Source organism: Falco peregrinus, chromosome 9, assembly GCF_023634155.1.
Source record: "Falco peregrinus isolate bFalPer1 chromosome 9, bFalPer1.pri, whole genome shotgun sequence".
NCBI lineage: Eukaryota > Metazoa > Chordata > Aves > Falconiformes > Falconidae > Falco > Falco peregrinus.
The window spans coordinates 29,866,073-29,890,558 of record NC_073729.1 but is presented as its reverse complement, the minus strand read 5'-3'; the positions used below and the strand labels follow the sequence as shown (position 1 = coordinate 29,890,558).

The window sequence follows — 24,486 nt, the reverse complement described above, 5'->3', positions numbered from 1 at the left end:
TGAGGTTCAGTGTTCACTTGAGGAACTCACCAAGGTTTGAATGATCCCATTAGGATGCTTGCTTAGACGAACAGAACACGCCTGTGTGCTTTTTCCTGAACAGGAGCCAGAAAAACCTCTCCAACAGAAGTCAGACCCCACAGTATGTTTCTGCATTCTCATCTTGCAATTAAGATGAATTTAAAACCATATTAATCAGAAAGGCCTCAAGGAAATGATACCAAAGGCAGGAGGCCCTGAGATAAGGCATTAAAGAGAAAGGAAGAAAAAACCAAAAAGTGTTATTTTTTAGCAATTTTGCTAGTACCTCTGACATTAGTGAATGCTAAAAGGCCTGGCAGGCACTAACTAGGTTGTGAATACAGCCAACAGAAGAGGTTAAACGCTACTTGAAATTTAAAACAGGATGATCTGTGTAAGTTGTTCTGTCCTCCTGTAATTTCTAGGAGGAACAGAAATGTAAGGCCCTAATGCCAGCAGTTATGTATGGGCATTTATGGGTTCTGTAAAATAATAAAAAAGGATGACGCTAACTGGGATAAGGAGGAGCCTGAAAGCCCATGCAGCTGCCACCATCATCTTCAGTCTGATGAAACTTGAAGTTATCACTGTCATAGTCCACAGCAGCTTAAAGTCAGAGATTGAAGGGGAAGGAAGAAGAGAGCACAGTTAGTTGGGATAAAGAGGTCTGGGAACAACAGAAGGAGAGACCAGGCACCCCACGTTCATGCAGTTTGTCATCTATTTTGATAGCTAATGTCACATGCTGGCAGGTGTAATGGATGACAGCAAACACATTTCACTAAATGTCTTTGTCCCAATATGCTGCAAGGGACATGTGAAGAAATGACTATTTTGCAAAATTTTGATATATGTGAAGTCTCCTTATTAATAGCTTGCTACTGCTCCCAGCTGGATTCAGTGGTATAATCCCTGTTGGGTTGGAGAGGAACAGGATTGCACCCTGAAGGATTTGTGCTTAGCTGTTACTTCAAGAACAGATTTGCCAAAGAAATGCTCAGAGGAGAGAACAGAGTGTTCCAGCACACACAGGTAGAAGCTGGTATTTCAAACTGAGCACACTGGGCAATCTTTGCTCATGATTCATCAGTCAAAACACGTCAATTTTATCCCAGAACAGCTAAAAAAAAATCTGCAACTACTTGACAAGTACATTTTTGGTGCAGGTCCCAGTTCTTTCCCAGTTGGCCCATTGGCTTGTCTGTCAGCATCTCTAGCGCATTGTGGAAATTTAACCCTGCAGCATGCTCAGTTTGCTGTTGTCCTGTTTTTCTCAAGTGACTCCAGTACTTGAGATTCTCAAAGGTGAAAAGAGCAATCTGACATTAAATTCTCACAAAAACTCAATGGCAAATAGGCATCTAAATTCCCCAAGTGCTTTTAAAAATCTTCTCTTCACAACCAGGACTGCCTTTTGGGTTTGTTTCATCTTCTGTTTTAAGGCTCCACCTGATCGTCTCTCACTTGCTTGGTTTGGTGAATTTTATCTACTGGCTCAGGATTTCTGTTTGGTTTTTGGTTTCTCCGGAACATAATATTTTTTAATTGTCATTACAAATTTCAGACTTTTGCTACATGGGGTTATAATTCTGCCTCAACAGATTCACAGTTTTGATCAAAGCTTAAAATATACTTGGCTAGATCTATCCTGATGCAACAATATTGACATTACAGAATGTTTTTTTCTTGGCATTATCCTAGTTATTCTTTTTTTCTAATGTTCTGTTCTGTAGTATGTTTTCAGGATATCCTTCAGTGCTTGCAGAAACCCCTTGTTAAATTTACAGAACTGTTATGTATTCTCTCCTGAAGGATATTTTAATTTTCTCTCCTAATGGAGAAGGATAGCAGCGGAAATTCTACTTGCGAGTTATCTTTCTTAGTGAAAAACTGCATCTGTTTCAAACTGAGAAGTGACTGTGGAAGCCAGAAAGTCTCACTCAGCTGTATCCTCAGGAAATAGAATAAGAAAAGAAACTTTGCCCCAGGTGCTCCAATTCAGTCTAAGTCCAAGTTTTGCTATGAGGTCATGTTTCTTCTCCTGAACCAGAATGAGCAGGCTGCAGAATGTGGTCAGACTGAGGGACGAACAATAGATGATCCCATGTAGAGTGTCGGTTAGGACACTACATTTCTTGCAGTTTACTGTTGTTTGTATCTGTGGTTCCAGTGGATTTGTCATCATGGTATAAAATGGATCTGCAATTAAGAGCGAAGGACACACAAGCAGCACTAGTCTCTGTCACTGTTGGTTTGCTGAGAGGTTGCATCATTAGTGCTTGAAGTGTTTGGTCCTGCACTGTACAGGCACAACCGCATGTTGTTCTCTGCTCCATCTCACCTTTTATCAGGGGCTTGTGTTGCTACACCATTTGTCATGGTAGAGAGATATAAAAATATGCTTTCAAACTAACACACAGCTTGATCTTTATTGAAATTTGACAATGGCACATTGGACTTCCACTACACTCTTCATTTCTTCCAGTTGGAATAGCATGTATCTGTTGGCCAAGTAATTTCACTACATCTCATCTTCAATCACTACTCTTTGGTGGGATCATTTCTCCTATATCCTTAGATTGGGTTTTGCGTCTCAAACTCACTGACATCATAGGTGGACTTGATAGGTTGAGCTGCCTGATGATTACTACCTTTCTACTTTCCATAAGAAACCTATTCTTAATTTATAGAAAGACAAAAATCTGTCTATGCAATGAAAATTTTCTGTGATCTATGTGGGCTACCATTGATGGATGATGAAAGGCTTGATATTAATGCCTTGAATATGTATAATCCTGAGCTGTCCATGTTCTAGGGTTAGCCATCATTCAGTTCATTTTATACATTTCATCACATTGACTTAATGTAGAGCATGAAACCATACTGGAGCACTTATAGTAGCCTAGATAGTGTTGGAAAATCTGAGGAATTTGCTCCAAAGTTCTCCCTAGGCTATTGCTGCTGATAATCAGCATCTAAAATGTGATGAAATTTCTTTTGTTAACTTTGCCTGCATACTTAGTTGTATTTCACGTCACTTTGGACTCCTGATTAGTTTTTTGTACACACAACTGTATGCATCAAATTCAATAAATGTGCAGGAAAGGCAGCATTATCACCCAGCTCCTTTTGAAAATGCAGCCTCAAGGGATATATTTTCATTGCAGCATGTGGAGCTTTTGTCACATGACATTCGTTAATCTTTTCAGAAACCCTACAGCTGAATTCCGGGGAACACTATAAATGTATCCTTGCATTTCCAGCATGGGCAGAAAGACAAGCCGGAATTTTTCTTTGGGTCTAATTTTGCTACCTTTATTCCATGGAGCTGTGTTTACCCATGAGAGATGATTCTGTAAATAAGGACAAGTTCTGTGACTAAGGACGGAAGAATGGTTCGTTTGCTTTATCTTTGTCTCGGGAGATGATGGCATTGTGTGTGCTCTGTAACAAAATCCGGAAAAGGCTTTGTAACACAGTCACACAGAAGGGGAGCGTCCAACAGTTGGCTGTGGAGAGCAAGAATGGATTTTACACTCACGGTAGTGGTAGTAGTTATTTGTAAAAATGTCCCCACTTAGGGATTAGAAAAGACTTGTCCTGTCTGTGTGCAAAGTCCTGCTTTCATTACTCCATGTGTAGTCCCAGGGAGATTTGCCTTTCTCATGACTGCTAAATATTGTTTAATTACCCAATGACCAGTTGGGCTCCCTTTTTCTCTCCAGCTGCTCTGTAAAAGGAGAGTGGCAGGACTTAATTCTCTTATCAAGAAGGGCATCACAGGGTAAAAGGTTTTGCACAGTTTTTGTCTGAGCTCTGGGCTTGCTGTCTGCCTGCTAGGCAATGAAAAAGTGGCTGCATGGCTTAGGCAGCCAAAGTGATTTGCCTGCAAAAAAGTCCTTGTGAAAACATGTATGATTTTAAAAGAAGCTTAAGAAAGACCTGTCTGACAGAAAAAGGGTTCAGAATTAAATTTCCCCATTTCTCAAGTGTTCTTGAGAAGCCAGGATTTTGGTTCAGTTCCATTACTGAGAGAAATTAAATCAAATGTAATTGTGGATATGTCAAATCCAAACTCCGACCGCAGCTCATGCAAAGTTGTCCAAGCTGATTTCCCAGGCCAGGCAGGAGCAGGGCCGCAGGAGCCCAGGTGCCTGTCTGAAGCAGATGCTGCCGGAGGTGGTTTGCTAGTGTGAGATTAGTACAGGTATGTCTGGAAGAGTTGCAACTGCACCTTTGGGTTGCCGTTTAGACATACTTCAAGCCTTAAACTGCAAAGCCATTCAGACAGCCGCAGTCCCTTAGTCTTTAAACTGCAGCTTGCTACTTAAAACCTACTAGTTCCACTGCGCCTGCCTCCCTTCCTCCTCTGGGCAAGGCCCCCTGGAACAGCCTCATGACAATGTACTGGTCAGCTCTTTTCTGTTTAAAAAAAACTCCAACCAAAAAACCAACAAACTTGATTTCCTGTTCTGGTGAGCCATATATCACTGACGCTCCCATCTGTGCCGTTTGTCTGTGACAGAATGACAGGTGTCATTTATCATTGGAGCTTGAGGAAGCTGTGGGAAGAGGGATTGAAATTTTTTCTGGAAGCAGTCAGTGTCTACAGACTGCCAGATCATTAAAAAGGGGGCTTTCCAAAGAAAGCTGTGTGTAATGTGATTGCACTTACTGTCAATGACAGGCTGAGAGAAAGAAGAAACATCAAAAAGAGAGAGAGAGAGGGGGAAGGATCGAAAGGGAGAAAGGGAGAGAAATGAAGTTTCTGCCAGGGGCATTTAAAGCTACAGCACAACAAATGCAGGAATCCTTTTTTGGTTTGGTTTCAGTATCTGCATACTAAGTACAGCCTTTGGAGATTTTTAGCTCAGCTTGGAGTGCCAATAAGGAAACCAAAACAGGAAACTCCTTTAACAGCACTTATTCGCATCACATATTATTTAGGGCACTGTAACAGAGTTTGTACTTTAAGGAGCGTGTCTTAAAGCACAGTGACTTAAGACTGGAATAGGAGCTAGCAGAGACAGGAAAACCTATTTGGTCTGCAGCTGAAGCTCCTAATAAATCAAAGGGCAGAACTAAGACCAGATACAAGGCCCTTTTTCAAAAAAGAGACATTTACAACATCCTGTTTGCATAAGGACATTCAGGAAAAGCAGCATAGTATCTTTATTCCAGCACCACCTAGGCAGGCTCTGTTTGGGGATTTGAGCTGAATCTTTTTTTCTTCTTATGGTAAAGAATGCTTCTCACACTGCCTATTACATCAAATTGTCCTCCTACTTCAGGTACATGAAACCAAAAATAAGACTGTATGTTTATTGGGGGGTGGGTGGGGGGGTGGGGATTGCAAGAGATGCAAAACAAATGTTTTAACAACAAAAAGAAACTGAGAGAGAAAAGTGTTTCTTTTTCTCTTGTTTTTTGTGGTCTCCTTAGGTTAGCTCTGTATGCTCGTACTACACATTACTTAGCATGCTTATTTCTGCTGGAGCTCTATCATACAGCCAAATTATAATTTGTATAATGCAGAGAGGCTGGGGATTGCAAGGGTATTGCACAGAACTTGGTTGCATGTGTTAAAGGGTAATGCTGGTTAGCCATTTCAGTTGTTACTTCTTTGAGAATCTGTGGCTGTATGAAATCCCAGTGTGAGGCTCAGTGACTTACAAAACTGAAGGCCAACTAAGTAGACAAATCTGGCTGCATTAATAATCAAGGGATTCAACGTCAAATGTGTAAGTGTGGTGTCAATCTGGTCTAGAGAGATGACCCAGGGCATGAACTTTCTCCTCTGGGCTCTCCTTGGAGTGATGCGTTTTCCTGCATGCCTTTGGGAAAGACAATACAGAAAAAAAACAGATAGAGGAATTTTGACAGTCTCTTTCACAGGCTATGTGAGGAAGGGAGGAAATCATCTCCCACTCTTCTGCCACCAAGCATGTCCATGTAAAGACACGGAGAAGCCAGCTGTGCTGGATAAAAGCAGAATCCATCTCATAATTGTGGTCCTCTTAGGGAAGTCTGTTCAGTTCCCAGATGTGCCATAGGATATGTGAGTGACCTTTGGAAAGTTATCTGATTTCTACGTGTTTTCAATTTCTACTTTTTAATATCTTCTATTGAGGTTTTGAGCTCTTTAAGATAGAACCATCTTGTAACACCTTGAATGCATCATGTCTTGCATAAGATGTTCTGCTTTTAGCCTGTTTCTTCCTGCAGCTGTGATACAAAGACTGTAACTGCTATGGTTATGAAAAATGACCATTCTGCCTTATGCTTTACAGTTTAATTAATTTATAGCAGTTGCATGTATTTACATAGATATGTATTGATTTATGCCAATTTTTGCCTCTGTGGAGAATTGCCCCTGAAATTAGTGAGATCAGAAAAAATCAAATGGAGACCTAATGACTTAACATATGTAAGTAAGTGATAATACTGTTCAATTGGATGATGAAGTTCCTACATGTGTTGCCATATAAGTTTGTTTGTACACTCTTACCAATGTGTTAAATGCCATGATATCATTCTTATCATCACCAAACACAGTATCATTCTTTCCTGGCATGGGAATTGCATAGCATGTGTCCACATGGATGTACATAACTATACATACATACACACACACACACATATATTTATCCAGCAGATTCTAAACATTTTTACTAGGTTAAGACAGTAATTTTTGCCTGACATTTTATTTTAGAAATAAAATGTTGGACTATATTATATGTGCTTTCCTGTGTGAAGGAGATTGGGTCAAAAATGCTTTAAATGTCATATCCCTGGTGCAAAACAGTTATCCCTGTTTTCAGCAGCTACATGAAGGAAGCAGAATATAAAATCAGGCCTCAAAGTCATGTATATGGTTCTGTTGACATTTCTTTCTGTGGGGTGACAGAGTCTGTCCCTGTCATTCTCAGCAGACTACACCTGTACTGCTTCTGTAACACTCAGGTTTGTCTATGGTTGAAAGCTTACCTGGAAATATTTCCTGTGGGTCCTTTGGCAGATAAGAAAAATGGATGACATGCCATAGACACACAAATCTCAGGGGAAACTACAGCTGGCAACAGATACCAACTTCACATTTTAGGATATTTGCAGTAAAGTTTGTATCCAAGACTTTCAGTTCAAAAAGAAAAAAAGTTAAATTATTGCCAGTGTGGTTTTGCTTTGAAAGAATTGCTGTTTGCAGAGATAGGATTTTGCCTCCTGGCCAGGTGCTTACAATAGTGAGATCTGGTTAAATACCTCATTTCAGCACAGCTATTTCTTGAGACTAAGCACTGTAGTCTTTGCTCAGCCTATCCTACCACTAGTTTTACTTTGAATGTGTAAGGAACAGTTAGGGATCACAACATGTAGACCAATGTGCACAGCAAAGGCTTCATTAGGTTAACGGGGAATTAAACAGGACCAAGGTATAATTTACTCTCACGGGAGACAGAGACTGGAATGAAAAGGGGCTTCAATCCCAGACTGAAGAAGTCTTTGGGGCTGGAATCACTCTGCCTTGGTCAGCCTCAGCAGCTCACTGGCCATCATCACCACTCCATGTCACAGCCAAAGCCTGGCTCAGCTCCCGTCTCTTTCACAAACCCTCGGGAAGTCCATACTAGTGTGCAGGTGCCTTTCAGAAGGGCACAGTGGGGAAATGTTGTTATGTAGATACTATTTGTATAGGCTGGCTTGCAAGTCAAAGGTATGTTTCTGAACCACTGTGGCCCCTGTAGCAGCTTGATCAGAAATGTTTTTCATGTTTCATCATCACCTGATTGCTTTTAAAATCCATTGCTTTTATTGAATTTTGTATGTAGAAAAGAATGTCCCTGCAGTCATCCGGCTGGTGGTACTTGGAGGTTTATTTAGACTGTCAGCAGTTATCCCCTAATTACAGACCTCTTAAAAAAAAGTGTGCCCAACATTGTCTGAACAAACCTAAGCTTAATATTTATACAACCTTTAAACTAGTTGGAACACAGTCCTGCAGGTAAATATCTTATTTTTGGAATTGCATAATTTTCTGTTTGGCTAGCAATATGTAGGTATTGCAGAGGATGTTTTGTTCATAGCAATTCCTCAGCAATAGCTGGACAGCCAAGAATTACACAAACCGAGGCCATAGAAAATCTTGTTTTGTTGGGAAGATTCTGGACTATTTGTATCAATAAAATTACCAGTTTTTAAAAAAAAATCAGTAAAATTTGGGATCTTTAATATAAGTTGTTGCATCCAAATGTGCTACGGGATCTGTCGTGCATGCTCTGTTTTAATCTGGTGCCGAATACAGTTTTCCAAGGATGAATCTTTAAAATTAGGAGGAATTATAATATGATGCATGATAGTCTTCTGCCCTTTGATCTTTATTTAGTTTCTGTCAACTAGAGAAAATGATTTAAACTGTAGAGGGGAAAGAGGGGAATTCATCAATACGTACATTTGTTCCTCCAGAGATTGAATAAAAGTTTGTGCATGTATTTACATTTTTTCTTCTGTAGTATATACTGTACAGTTATATTTGGAATGGGTCTTCAGAAAAGCTGCAGAGGACTTAATGAGAATAGGATGTTTGTACAATTCTGTAAATATTTTTTTATATTTCTGGGAGCAGCGATCATATATCTTGATTCTTTCTTTCTAAGCTAGCCGGCTCACTTGGATTCACATTTAGGTTAAACCCTTGGCAAAAGTTCAAGGAGCAGGGAAACCAGCTGAGGATCTAGTCCAGTGGGTGAGATCCAAGAAAGCTCTCAGATGCCAAATGTGCAGCTGACATGGATTTTAGGAGCCTGAGCCCGAGGGTGTGGGAGAAGATGGGAAGTTGTGCTGCTGTGCAACCCCAGAGCTACCAGCAGCTGAAGGTTTAGCCAGCGTGTCCTTCCTAAGCCCACAAAGGGTTCGTATATTGGCCTCATTGTGTTCCCCAAGGCCTAGACACATTCATTCCTGTCATTGCTAATGCACAGGGAAATCAGAGTTCAGTGTAAAGCTCGTTTGTATCCCAGGTGTCTAGGAAACTCTCTTTCCAAGACACTCCCTCTCTCTATGAGAAAGCATCTGAGATGATATTTTTCTCTCGCTTGCTCTCTTGTTCTCCCTTTTTGCTTAAACTCTGTAGGGCAGATGTAAAGATCAAGTCAATTGATTTGTCTGGGTAGTAGGGCACTCTCAGCGGAGATGCAATTCATAGTTTCATAAAGTCCATTGGTATTGGCTTGACTCAATGTTTTTTGAGGAGAATCTACAGTTAGGGAGACTTCCATCATTGTTTAGAGTCTCTCTGTTATTTGTCTTGAAACGATTATGTTTCAAGTTCCTTGCTGAAACAACTTAGAAGTGCTGATAGGTATATTGGGAAAAAAAGACGTTAAATATATAATCCATGTTCCCTCTCTGTATAACTATGAAATGCGTCTTGTTCACTTTTATCTTTGTCACAGAATGATTGACATATAATATCTAAGCTTGACACCTTGATATTGGTGATCAGAGTAATTTGTTTCAGCCTGCATGCTAAACCCTCAGGGTTGGGTATTCCTAAAATATAAACATAAAGGATGGATTACTGCTATCATTTCTTAGTTTGTAATCTGTTCTTACCAGCAAAGTGCTAGTATTCCATTGTAAAACAGCTGATTTCTTTCTAGAAGTAGCTTCAGTGTCTATTTTAACTGTACATTTCTCTTATTTTAATTGTAATGCTGTGTTATTCCTATGTCATTCATAAATACATTAAGGTCGTTGAAGTAAACTAGCTGTATCCATGAGCTCCTCTGTGCTTCATGGTATACAATACAGAATGGGGCACTGGTCTGGCAGAAAACAAATCACATTGTCAAACGTACAGGAACAGCATCAGTGGTCCTTTTTTATTTTGTTGCAGCACATTGTTTCTTTATTCTTCATCTTTATACATTGCAAAACATATCTAAATGAATAATTTTGATACTTGGAAAATAATATAAAACATCCTCCTTTATTGACAGGGCTTTATAATTTCTTTAGTGGCGCTTTTGATCTCCTTCCAGCAGTCATATGAAGCTTTAGAAGGTATCAATGAGGTTGGAGGAGAGTTTATAAAGCTGACATCCTGCTGCACACAGGCTCTCACACAAACACACCCCCACACAGCCTCAGCACCTTGGCACTGATGTCCAGATCAGACCTTGCCAGCTGCTGTGGAGATCAGCCTCCTCACAGTCCATCCATGTTCTTCTGTTGAGCTTCTTGGTGGCAGTATCTGACACTGACAAAGCTTCTGTATCGCAGCCTGTAAACGTTTTTACTATTTTCCATGTTTACATATATCCTATTTAATACTGAAGCCTGCTCTTAATCAAAGTCCCTGGACTGAGATGGATCAGCTCTGGGGGTGCTGCTGCTCTGCTGCCTGGTAACCATTTCACCAGTGTGATGCTAACTGTGTTGGTCAGGGTTAGGGGTGAACTGGGACTTTGGTGGGGCAGCCCATGAAAATCCTGCTCTGTGTGTCTGGGACTCTGCAGAGGCTCCTATTCCTAATTCTGGGATAGACATAACTTATGGCCAGCTTCCCCCTTCGTGGTATTTCTCTGCTGTTAAAATTGGAAAACGCTGCCTTCTGCTTGGGAGGGAGGGCTAGACTTGTCAAATAAAAGGTAGTTTGTAAGTATAACAATATCATTTGCAATTATATTTTTAGCAGTTTTCTGGTGCTTTTTCAGATTTGAAGCCAAGAGTTCTTTTAGTTCCCCTTTCCTTTCCTGTAGGTAGCCAAGCACAGGCCCTCCCACACTCTGAATGAAGAAAGGGAGGTTTTCTACTGGTGTCCTCAGCCAAACTTTCCTTGCTCTCGTATGATTCTGCAGCATGAGTCTTGGTCAAATCCCATGGTGGAGGGAAAAAAAATGTTTTTTGGGCTCATTGGATTTTTGTTTGAGTAAGGACCAATTCATCTTTGCTGGTTTAATATAAGTCATCACTGAAGTCCAAATAATTGGAATCTATCTAGGAAAATGTGTGTGGTTCATAGGCACATATGCAAATACACATCAGCACCCCTAATTTGGGGGCCTGGTCTCAGGCTGACACTGCCATTGGCTGTGTATTACTTTATGCATTGTCTATTTGTATGTTCTAGCTACTTTGTATCTGTGCCTGTCCTCTGTTAGCCTCAGCTTTTTGTACCCATGCTAGCTAATATAAATGTAGTACACATAGAGGTCAGAAGCTTCTTTCCCCTCACAGCTACTTTACTTATACTGTGATGTATAAGCAAAATAGTGCTGCAAATATTGTTTGCACCATCTACCCATCACAGCATTTCACTCGTGGTTAGCAAAATGCTCCAAGATCCTCCTGAATTGAAGGTGCTATTTAAATGTAAATTATTATTTACAGTATCTTATGCTTGATATAAGTTTTTTGGGAAGTTTCATCTTTACACTTGTTTGCAGCAGCAAATCCTTTCATAGCTATAATTTATATGCAAAGATTTTCCCTGTCCTATCACACATTTTCCAATATGTTTTGATGAAGTCTGAATAGTTCAAATTGAGGTCTAGCATTGTGCATTTTATTTATTTCATATCTTATTTGTATTAAGTTTTGTCATAGGTTACGGCTTGCTTTTATATTCTAGTAAGAGAGGATATAGAGTATGTGATTATGCAAGGTCTTTGTTATTTATATATGCTGCATCCTGTGTGTGTGCTGCTCTGGCGTTCAAGTGAAATGCAGGATTCTATTTTAATTCTCACGACTGTATATGATCATTAACAGTTACTGCACACAGTAAAAAATAAAAATGAAATTCAAAGAAGTATGCATATAAATAAATATAAGTGAGCACGTAAAAGAATGAATGAGATAAATTGGTTCTTTTCAAATAACTAACTTATCTTCAGTTTAAGGGAGGCATCCTCTATGCTGTCTCTGCTCCAAATGGTACTTAAAAAAAAATTAAACATAACAATAAAAAAGAATTCATTGCTTTTAATAACATTTTGAGCCATGTGGTGAGGGTGGGCTTCCTTTTTTAAATTTTTTTTCCCTAGGATTGCAATTTTGAAAATAGCAGGAAAGGTCATAATGTATTGAACATTGCCTTGCCATTTCTTTAGCACTTCTGAATTTCAGTCGGTTTTGGTTTATGTCTTTGCTGAAGCATTGAAACATTCAGCATCTTCCTTATTCCCTTTCCAGTCAGCAGTTATAAGGAGAACCCTCGCCCCCTTCCGTCCAGGCGCTTGTCTAGGGCTTATTTTCCATTGTTCTGTTCAGCATCTGCTCACCATCCTGCCTGGGAAGAGAAGCAAGGTCTTATCTCAGAAATTTTATCCATCAGCTCACTGGCAGCTGTCACTACAGTATCCAAACACCATACGCAAGGTGAAAGCTTATGCTTATATTTTCCTGTAAAATAGGAAGTTCATGTTCCTCCCCATTTTAAACTGATTTCTCAAGGTATGTAGATCAGCATAGGTCATTTTACCAGGAGAAAAATTGTTGAACTGTCATTATGCTCTACTTTATTGATTTACAACCAAAAGCAATAACGACATCAAGATATTTTGATGAAAAGCAGATGACTGTCAATCCTGTTCAACTTGGAGAAGGTCTGAACTCTGGAGGCTGCTCCACATTTGTCCAAGAAGTTTTCACTCTTCCTTTTCCTCTTCCTACCTCCACTCTTCTTGTGATCTGAGAAAGCAGTGAGCTCAGCCTTCTCCACTCCGCTGGCCCCATCTCCCTTTTGCTTTCCCTCAGTCCTGCCTTCAATGCTCAGTAAGAGTGCAGTGCACTGAGGCGACCTGGTGCTCTTCCATGGTTAAAACAGGATAGAATATATATAAATATACTAGTGAAATAAACTAGTGAAGTCTGCTTTTCTCTGGGAACAACTGAACTGAGATGAATTGCCTTCTTTTACAGACATACACAAACTCATTTTCTGTCTTTTTCTGTTGCACATAGACATATATATATATATATGTATGTATTTACTTATAATGAAGTTAGAGAAAAAGCAAGTGAAAACCAAAGAAATTCAATGAGAGGATTGATGAACATTTGGGCTCACTGATGTGCTGAGTGTGGACTAAAAGTAGAGTCAAAAAGAGAGCTGTGAAACAGGAAGGCAGGCTCTTACAAACGCGCACATCAGTGAGTGGGTTACAGTAGCAGCAGAGCTTGACATCCTCCAAGCAAAGAAAAAGGGAGTTCTGACTGAGGAGGTGGTAGAAAGATCAGGCATATAATCCCCATTTTGATCATTAGAAATTATTACGTATTACTTCAGATTCAACCTGAATTTCAAGGGTGCTTTCATGTTATTGAAGGCCTTGTACTGTGCTGCTCTAGCAAACTTTAATTCCGCGTAACAGGACAGTTTATCCTTCCTTCTTGAAAAACCTGGCTCTTCTACATGACTTATACTTTGGTAGGTTTCTATGTTTAGGTTTCATGGTATTGTTTCAGTATATGCATTTCTTAACCCAGAGAGGAAAGATGGCCTAATGACTAGAGCATATGAGCTTCACACTTCAAAATACTGTATGTATTCAAGAAACAGTAGGCTTCCTGCGTGACATAGGACATATCACTCAGCCCTCCCTGTGTCTTTCTTTGCTTTCTTCAGGACAGGAATAATAGGACTTCTATATCTGCCCAGGCTTGTTAGGAGGAGAAATGCATTGAAACTGGGGGTACCCGGTAGGACAATGACAGAGCATGCAAGGAACAGCAGTGGCTGTGTTACACCTTTCTAAATGAAAGATGCAGAGTGATTGCCACCATTCCTGTTACCTACCACAGAGTAATTCTACAGAACCACTTGGCAAAGTAGCATAAAATTCTTATAGCAAGGCAATAAAAATATCTTCTCTATTACAGCCTCTTGGGACTCAAAAGGTGACTACTGCCAAAAAAAACCCTGAACAACCCCCCAAAAAAACACCTGAGCCTAAAAGGTATTCCTTTTCTAGTTTAACCGGAATTTTTGTTTCACCAGAAGACAATGAACTTCAGTGCTTGTGAGCAGCTAGTCGTTTTTGACAGTGCAGGACTTCTGCTGTATATAGTACAGTATTTATAATGTTTCTGCAAGTGTCTCTGATTGCATTATTCCTTTGTCTGACCTATACTTTCAGATAAAAGTGTTTTGCTTAGAAACTATGTAATAAATCACCTGTAGGAAACAGACACGTTCCTTTTCTATCAGGGACTAAATGTGAAAAATGGTTTAAAAGAAGCTAAGTGTAAATGATGGAGTTCTGTTACCAGTTTTGGCTTGGCTGAAACAAAGTAAAGGTAATGTACAGGAGGCATATCTCAGGGTCACTGCAGTCATATGTCAAATGCTAGAATAGTACTTTATTTGGCAAAGAGATCAAAGAAAAGCTTTTTGATATTTTTCTTCTGTATGTTGAGAAATGGAATAGGTTTTCTCCCTTTTTATAGTTAATGTAACTATGCTATGGTTTCACTGATCCTAGATGATAACACCCACTCCAGAATATGATTACACTTCAGTAGTTAAAAAAAAATTACAAAAGTACTAAGCATGAATTGACCTACCTTTCCTGTGTCAGACTGCTGAAATTATTTTACATTTATAAAAATCCTAGCTGCTTTGCACCTTTTTGTAGCTAAAATAAATGCTGTCTTAGGAACCAAGGGTCTCATGGTAGACAACTTACTGCACGTTAAATGTGTCAGAGTAAATCTGCAAGAGGTATTAAGCTGAAAGGAGAAAAAAATCTTTTTTTCTTTTAGAAGGCTAGAAGAAAGTAAGTAAATTAATTTCCAAAGTAGAGGAACCAGAAAAAATTCTTTTTCATATTCTTTTCTCCTTTTCTGCAAGTACCGTGCCAAAAAAAAGAAAAACAAGTTCTAAGTGAAATAGCCAGTTATTGAAACACTTGCAGAGGCAAATCCTGAAGTTATATAGGCTGCAGTGATTATATTTTTCAAGCCATGCTTTAGAAGGTGTCATGATATACTGTAGTTGTCTTTAATGCTACAGTTATCATATATTAAATAAATGCTAGTGTCTTCTTCCTCTGCATGTGCATGTTATACTTAGAGACTTATTCTCCTAGTAGGTATGAGGTTCAGGTCTCACCAGTAGCAGATTAATTTATCTGGAAGAATTGTTATTAAAGGAGCAAGTGTGTTTGTTAGTGGAGGAATGAGGCTGGAATATTCCTCAATGCCCTATAAACTGTTTGGGAAGGACAACCTTATGTCCTTCAGAGGACAGGGCCTCAAAATATGCCGCATCTCCTTTTGAAAGAGTACATAGAACAGTTGCTGTGCTTGTGAGTTTATTTACCAAAACTTAGGCTAAGGAAAGGATCATCCCTTAAGAATTATTCGCAACGTTACATATAGTTCCTATCTTACACCATTTTTTTTAAAAAAAAGCTGATTAAATTAATGAGAAGTGACAAAAGAAAAGGAATTCAACTAACAATGTGGCTGAGGTCAAGCTTGAGGAATGAGCACAGTGGGTTAAAACACCAACACAGTAATGTAGGTGTGAGCAAATGAACCGTCTAATAAATAATTAACAATTAATTTTCTTCTGTCTTTTATCTTTACCTCTTTTTTTCTCTACTTTTCTACCCTGTGTTTCTGTTTTGCATTTTCCATGTTCCTGCAATTAATTAAAAAACAAAATCAAAGCGCAGGGTTACAAAGTTCCAGTTCTGAAATCCTGCCGGAATGAAAAGTTCTGCTTCTCCGATCCTATTAGTTTGTGCTCATGTTGAGGGCTGGATGTGCATATTTTATAGAGCATGTACATGGCTCAGAAACGGCTGCTCCTCCTAGGCAAGCAGTTCACAATACAGCCCTTCTACTTCTGAGCAAAGGAAGCTTTGTTTTATAAATCTCCAATGCAATGTACATGCAGTTTTGTGTCATGTTATATTGTCATATGACAAGACATGAACCAATGTAAGCCATCGTAATGCAGCACAATGCATTGTATGAGTTACACCTTGTCAGGTTTTTTGGCTTCAGAAAGGAGCTTTTTTTCCCAAAGGTAGTAAGTGATGCTAGAAAAAAATCCCTGTGTTACCTAGAAACTGACAGGTGCCCCTATTTTCTGACTATCCAAATTAAATTTAATCTGAACGCGTTTCCACACAGCAAATCTAAATGTTGCTTTATTTTTTGTCACTTCCCAATTTTAATATTAGTGGTCGGGTAATGTGATTAACTGTTTGCCTCAGACAGTTAAGACTGTGCTTGGCCCAACTGGACAACTGATGAGCTCAGCGAAGTTTAAAGCTCCCTGGCTAAGAAGGGATCAGCATCTCAAATGTATATACTGGCCCGAGGAAGGCTCTAGCCTTGCAGATAGTGAACATGAGGGTTCATTACGCTGTCATTTAGCTAAGGAGTTATGCATACAGATAGTCTGCTGTTAGCTTATCATATACCACCTTATCACAAATGCAATAGCACATCACTATCCGCATGGTATACAGGTAACCTTTACATGGCAGAGGCTACTGTAAGGGAAATAAATGTTAAATTTTTATGGGTAACTAGTGTGTGAGGCAAATGCTATGTGGATTGGAAAAAAAAAAAGTATTTACTTTCTGTATTTCATGCAATTCTGAATGGTTGTCTTGTGCCAGCTCACCATACTCCTTTATTGTCCAATGCCTTAGACAATAGTTAAAATCCTGACAATGAATTCTTTATTGCACAGAATACCAAATTACAAAGGCACCATATGCATACCATTTCAGATAACTCTCCATATAGCACTAACACTCCTGTTTGGCGGGGGGACATAAAGTATTATAAAACAAATTATACCTGTTTCTTTGAGCAATTGCAGAGTAAAATATTCCCCTCAAGTTCAAAACTTACATCCAAGTGTGATACTCAGCTTTCAGCATTATTTCACACACAGGGTAACTTTTCTAACCCTTGGGAAATATTGTACCACTATTGCCTTCTAAACCAATCATGGGTTTTTATACTGTATATACAGTGCTGTCGAAGCACTGTAGCAGAGCTAGTAAGAAAGATTACATGGAAGAATTTCAAGGTTTCACAATAATTTTTAGGGGGGGAATACCTGGTTAACTTAGGGACCCTGCACATGCATTTTCTTCTGACTCTCACTGCATTTTAATAGGTAGCAGTATTACTAGAAGTATAGTTCTATACCAAATAACTTCCTTCCTGGGTGAATTTTTCCCCCAGGCAGCAGGAGTTACAGGTTGTGTGTTACCAATTAAACTCCATTCCTTCCTAGGTCAAGGTCTTAAACAGGGTGAAAGTACAGCAGATAACCTATTGTAGCTCACAGTGAGTATTATCAATAATTATATCATTATTTTCCCAGCACACGTTTTGTCAAACTGGAATTAGACCAGCACCATTTAATGAACTGAAAGATTCGAAACTTCTTTCTTTTTAGCTAGTTCCATGTAAACATGTTCTTCCACATCAGAGTTAAATCAAATCCTCATCTACCCAAGCATTGGATTTATCAAAATTTGCTGTAAGAGCTTACAGATAGAGCCATATTTTGTATCTGGGTTAGGTGAAAGAAGAAAATGCCCTTTAAGATTGAAAGCAAATGGCAAAAAGAAGCATCCATGCAGAAAATTTCCAACATGTTCTGGAACCCTTTCCCCATTAGCTCCTAAACTTTTCTCTATTTTCAGTCTGCATGCTTTCCCCACTTTATAACACACTCGTCACAATTAGTATCTGGGCACCTACTAGTAATTCACTTAGCAATGAGACTAATCAATAGTGATTTCTGAAAATCTTTCATTCTTGAGTTGGGCTCCTGACACACAAACTGTGTGGAAGACCTTCAGGTGATGTATGTGGTGGTGATTTACACTTGCTGAGGATCTGCCCTGAAACATGGTAACTAATAGTGCATAGTCCCGGGTGAACGCAACCCTCTGAAGATGCTGTGCCTTAACTTACTGTGTGGTATCCCTAGAGCATGGTTCAAACTCCTGGCCATTTTCCCCATGAGGAGAAATCTTTCTTGGGAGACTCTTATTTCTTCTCTTTGTGTTGAGATAAAGTGGAAGTTCATGAAAAATGAAGAATTAGTGGCACTGAAGGCTAAAATCTTCGGTATTTATCAAAAAGCTGTAGTGCAGCACCAAGGAAAACCAGACTGTCAATATTCTGTTGAGGGTCCACTGGCCTGAGAGGTGACCACACTTAAGGTAGAGCAGATTTGTATCTGTACAGTAAATACCTATTTATCAGACACCTTTTCCTGTTTGTTACATACACTGGAAATGTGGTGCCTCTCCAACTCTCCCCTGGCAAATGCAATTTTAAAACAATGCAGAACAAAGAAAAATGTGTTCCTGATATAATTATGCCTTCTGCAACTTAAATTTTAGACACTCACTTTCATCTCTTACTTAAATGTATCTGTGTATTTTAATAGGAACATTCAGCTATGCTTTTATTAATGCAAAAACATTAAAGCACTATCCCTGAATACTAAAGCCTTAAAGGGCCGTTTCAAACAGAACCTGTCATAAAATGTGCTCTCAAGCGTGTCCCCTTTAAGAGATTCAAGAATTAAATGTTCCCGTATGTGAATTTTATTTTGTACAGCACATTTGCTTTATGGCTACAATTAAGTTAGATGTGCCGATAACAATGTCTGCTTTCCATTTTAAATCGCACATTTCAGACAGTGTGCATTGTTTTATTATCTAATCCACATGCTTTTAATTGCAATTATGGTCCCTTATGAGTCCCCTGGGAGGGCATGATTGCAATTAAAAATGTAATTTAAATGTTAATTAATTACATTCATTTTCTAAACTGGGAAAATTTCATTTATTATTTTCATGTGTTGTGCACTTATCCTAAATGCGTTACCTTCTAAATGTTTTTTTTTCAAATTAAGTGTTATGTTTATAAAACAGGGTGTTTAATACCCTTTAAAATTTTGTTAGGATGTTTAGACAAATTATTACTTTAAATTAATTGTTTCCCAGCTCTATGCACAATTTATATGTGTCATGCAAGCCAGAATAGAGTTGGGTTTTATATTCTGCTGAAATTACATTAACATTAGAACAAAAAATGTTGATCAGAAATACACACCGTTGCTGTATGTACTCTTAAAGACACTTTTTGCTGGACAGCAGAAGAGGATTTACTGAAGCCCAATAGTTGATGCCTTTGTTGATTTTCTTACTGGTGGTTCACTTAAGACACAACCTGCTGAAGAGGATGAGTGCCCTCATCAGCATGAGCAGACAGAAGTCTAATATCAGGTTTTGCAACAAGTGTAACAGGCAGCAGGCAGAGAGAAAGAGCTTGTTAAAAATAGAAGGCAAAGAGTCATGAATCTGGTTTCTTAGAAATGAGAAAATTAAAAACATGCCGTTCAAAAAAAAAAAGCTGTTTGTATTGCCTTCCATTTTTTTAATATTAACCGCAATCATGCTGGCCAGAAAAATCATCTATTACACATGAAAGCTGAGATTTCTACAGAATCTCGTGACCTTAAGAGCCAAGGATTGATGAAAAAATTATCAAATATCTTCCGAATGGTGAACAGCCAGTGCTGCTGTGTCAATAAACTTGCAGAGCCACATGCACCAGTGTGGAAGCCTGTCTGGAACCACTGATATCGCAGGCTGGCTTCCTGCTGGATTTTGCAAGTCCAGTCCAGTATTTGGAATAAGAAACTCCTTGAAATCTTCCCTGCACTGGCAGGGTTTGGTCACATCAGCACCTTGCTGATGTGAGCCTGGAGAAGGGAGCTGGAGAGCAGGGCAGGAGTTTCTCGAAGTGGGCACTAAGTTAGGTAATAATGGTTTTGAGTCACTGGGTTCTGTAATTAAAAACTAATTAAAGATATCCTGATCCACCCTATTATCTTTAGAAAAGATATTCTCATTACAAATTTGTGGTCAGTTCATTAAAAAAAAAAAAAAGAAACTGTAATTTATTTTCTCAGAGACCATCACAGAACAAACCAATTAACTCAGGAAAATTTGGAATTATGATGTTCTGATAGACTACCAGCTCCTCTAAAGAGCAAGATGAAGTTAAAGGATAGAGCTGAAAGATTTTTATTTTAAACTACCACTACTAGTTGTAGCTGTACAGACACTCTTTTGGAAGGGTTTAAACATTTTTTAAAAAAGTCAAGTTAAACTAAACTGAAAAATATCACTTTATTATTATTTTTAGTATCTATTGGCAAGGCAGACCACACAGCCTTTTTGATTGATTTAACTAATTGCTTAAAAAGTAAAAATGAAAAATATTTTAGGCTGAATCAGTGCTGAGCGTGGCGTGGCTGCCTTACAGAGGGATTCATGGAGAGCAGGTACATACACGGGCTACAAACACTACAGGGCAAGTGGGGCATGGACCTGATAAACGATGGTTTATTAAGCAGTTATCAGCCAGGTGCTCACAGGAATTTCACCCAGATCTGGCACCACTCGATTCCCGCAGTGCTCGGTGTGTCCCCTTGGCACTTCCATCTGAGCTTCTCTGTGCTGCCCATCCCCTCGCCTTTCCTCACCTTTATTGGCCCTCTCACTGGAAAAGACTGGGAAGTGAGCGGAGGTAGCTCTGCAGCCCGGGTTTTGTGATCTCAACTGTAGTATTAAAACAGCAAAAGAAAGGGAAGAAAAGAGTTAAGGGCTTTGTAGCCAAAAAAATAATAGACTGCTTTTTCATCCGTACCATTAATGAGAAGGAAAAGATTGCTTGGGTTGTAACTAGTAAGGAAAGTCAGTCTGGTTTGAGTGAATTAGCTTTTCTGTATAGAATTTGGTTTTTTCCATTTTACACCACCCACACACACACACCCCCCAAAAATCACACGTAGTTCTGAAATTATAAAATCCTCTGATTTTTTTTTTCTTTTTATTGATCCTGGAAGGCCCAAAAAACTCTGCCCTCCTGGTAGTCCCATGACACATACGCTGCTGCAGGAACCCACACATTCATCACATGCAGCTTCCCAGGCGCTGGCCCCCATGTCAGCTAATCTTTACCCTGATCTGGGGGGCTCATTATAGATGCACAACTCTGGAATTTCGTCCATCAGTTCAGGATGCTGCAGTTCATTTTGTGATGAGGAGATCAAAACAATTACATGACTCCTGATAACCCTCATTGACTATCTATTGAAAAAATCAGATTCTAAATAAATTACTATTGTACTTTTAAAGCTGTCCTACTTACTGGGTGACCTAGATAATTTCCATAAATTAACCTCTTTTACCTTCCATTTCCTCTGCCATCCTGCTGTTACCTTCCCACAACTGCTCCATCACTACGTAACTCATCTGGTGGATGGAGAAGACAGTGATGCTGCACTGAGTCTTAAAGTGACATTAAGAACTTACCTGCCTAAGTGTTCATTTGCATCTTGCTCACTAGACTTGTCATATAGCTGGAGAGATAATATATTATGAGATGTGTACTGAATTAGCTGTCAATTGTAGTGAAGCTCTCCCTTAACTATGTGAGGAGAAAGCTCTTGAATGAGCCTCAATCTTGCCTTTTTTTCAGCTGAGATGTTTCATTTTAGTCACCCAACCCCAGCCAATTTTATTAAGTCTGCTGTCAGCTGTGACCCCTGCTGAGGACTGGCAGGGCTGAAATAGTTATGCTGCCTAATGTCATTTGTGGCAGCTACAGATCCCACTCCTGCTTAGGCACTGAGGGCTCTGCTCCTGCGGCAGCAACCACTGCAGTCATAATATCAGGCAAAACGGAAAGGCTCGTTGTAAAAAGCCTCACTGCATTCTCGAGCACCCTGTGCTAACTGAACCACCAAGAGAGGCTGCGTGCAGGTGGGCATGGTGTTTCATTGGAAAGGTTTGAATAGTATGTACTGCACTCTGGGAGCAGCTGGAAAGAACGGAGAAAACCTTAGTGCATCAGGGAAGCCAAGCTAGCATTGCACCACGGACCTTATCTGGGCAACAAGTTGGTGCTTGTGCCAGATGTGGAGTCAGTACTTCTCCCACACCCATGGCAGCATCACCCTAAGGTGGTGTTTCCGGTGATTAGTTTCTTTTGGGAATTTCTCTGCTGTGCTTAACAAGCAAAAAGAGCGAGTCTCATGGTCTTGCTCGGGTGCAATCCCTGCACGTGAGTAGGAAATGCTCTGCTGCTGGTACAGGGCTGTGCACTGGAACGAAAGTGCAATGTGCCTGGTATGTAGCAAATTGCCTGGGGAGAGGGAACGACACAGGTGCTCCATTCTTTCCTTTTTTAATGCATATGCACACAAGTCACCGCCTCCCTGAGTAGCCTGCCTGCTGATGTTGAACTTGGTGCACCATGTGCCTTAGCTACATGGGATGCCTCCACACCCTGCAAGGAAGAGTAATGTGAAAAGAGAGGAGGAGGTAGACCTAAAACTTAGAAAATCCAATTGTAGCTGCCTGAGATCACAGCATATTATATTCTTTACACACCAAAGAAAGTTTAAATCCTGGAAGAGTGATACTTCATCGTCAAGGTAACCAGAATAGGTTCACCAACAATTTACGTGGCTCTTAAGTCTATTTACATGCTTGTTTACTTGGCTTTTCTCTAAAAGGAAAAAAGTAGTTACCTTAGCAACTGCCTCATCACATGGTGCTGATGCTTCCTTTGCTATCAAGTATCTTCTGCAAGGATCTCACAGACCCATTTTATAGGCACATCTGCTTTACCTAGTGGAGTCTGGGGATAGTCTATGCATTAGTTTGCGGTGTGTCTGTTTTAAGGGCTAAATACTGCATCCCAGATGAGCAGTGAGATGCAACCGTACCTCTTGGCTTGAGGGGAACTGTGCAAGGACAATGCCAAGGCAGAGATGGGAGAGCAGTGCAAGCCAGGAGGCGAGAGGGATGTGTCCGAGCTGTTTCAGAAGGGAGGAGAGGCTGAGTGGCTGTTGGCCCACCATCAAGGATCATTGCTTCAGTAGCTGACTCACGCGTCCCCTGAGATCCTACCTTCCTTGGCAGAAAAAGTTTAAACAAAGAATATGAATTCTAGGATGGTGGGATGTAGATACATACTGGGGTAAGGAGTCATTAGACTCTGCATGTAAATGATAAGAGTTTGGTGCTTCTGTCCCCTAATCTGTTTCTGGAGTTTTATGCTTGATCAGTTTCTTCTCTGATCAGCAACACATGCAGGAAAGCAGGGGTAAATGAGATGCCAGTCATACATTTTCCTTCCTTGCCTTTCTTTCGGCAGAAGATTTTGACCTGAGTGAGCATACTACTGTCTGGGCAAACTCCCAGAAGTTCAAAAAATTAAGTCACAAACTCTGGGTATGTTTGTGTCTTTGTTTTAACAGTGTTTATGAGAGAGCTGCTTCATCAAATACCCTCATTTTATTTGCTACTCTTCCTCATTTTATTTTAATTTGATAACTGCATAAAGACTTCAGACTGACTGCAAGAAAATTCTTATTCTAGAAAATAATTCAATTTCCTTGAATGTTCAGGGCCAGATTTTTCAGGATAGTTGCACATTTTGAGATGAAATCCTAGCAGGATTTTCAAAAGAACCTCAGCAGATTAAAGCCTTGATTCCTTTTTAACCTGCTTAATTACTTGTAAAAATGCTGTTAAGACTCTACCTGCACTTCAACCTTCCTAAATACCTTTGAAAACTTAGCCCTTTTTTGTATCTACATTCCCTCAACTACCTTTGTCTTCCATTTCTCAATTTTTTTTCCACCCCTTCTTCCAAAATCCTGGTATGATATTCATCTCTACTCTTGCAGTGCTCTTCAGAATTTTGTAATAGAGTGACTTGCATTATTTTCATCTCTTTTAAACTTTTATTCATTATATTACTGCTCTATACTAATCAAATTTAGCTTGCACTTTCTTTGTAGCACAAACCTAACATGCTGCTGTAAGTCCAGTTACTAGAACACGGGTCTATTGCAGTACGCATATTGCAGTATTGCAATAACTCTACTAGTGAATAATAACAATAATAATTGCTTTATACAGATTTTTAGCACAGATATATTTTATCCCCTTGAATCCTCAGGGCCTAAGTCTGAGGCAGCCTAATGGCCTGACTTCTACAGCTAAAGGCTTATAGACCTGGAGTTTCCAAAACCATTTTTCAGCCTCCCTCCAGAGGGTGACAGCTATCCTTTACGTCTGGGGAAAGCCTCCCTTCCAGCCTGGCACCATCGTGATCCACCACGTCACCGTGCTTAACTGCTCCATCAATTCCTCTTGCTATTGACAGAGCTGCGGGGCTGTGGGAAGAGGAGCTCACTGCAGCAGTGCCACCGTGCAAGGGAGAAAACGGGCTGACATGCAGCATCCCCTTTGCAGATAAATATTGATTAGACAGCTGAGGGGCTGAGGATCCTCAGTAGAGAACTCAGGCAAATTTGCTGACTCCTCCATGTTTTGGGTTTAAGAGATTATTTTGCTTTGGCCTAATCTGTCCAGCAATGCTAAAATC

General features: G+C 39.7%; 1 protein-coding gene across 5 annotated transcripts in view; it reads left to right on the top strand.

The window, feature by feature from the left end:
* The window catches only part of TSHZ2 (teashirt zinc finger homeobox 2), a 232,021-nt gene that overhangs the window by 85,488 nt on the left and 122,047 nt on the right, over positions 1–24,486 (top strand). For 3 of the 5 annotated variants that reach the window (XM_055813798.1, XM_055813800.1, XM_055813801.1), the window contains exon 1: positions 5,173–5,312. The exons of 1 other annotated variant lie outside the window; for it this stretch is intronic. In XM_055813798.1, coding sequence (XP_055669773.1) covers positions 5,267–5,312 — 46 coding nt within the window. In that variant the 5' untranslated portion in view covers positions 5,173–5,266. Of the gene's footprint in view, positions 1–5,171; positions 5,313–24,486 lie in introns of those variants that run through there. One more of the 5 variants, XM_055813802.1, reaches the window with a different exon arrangement.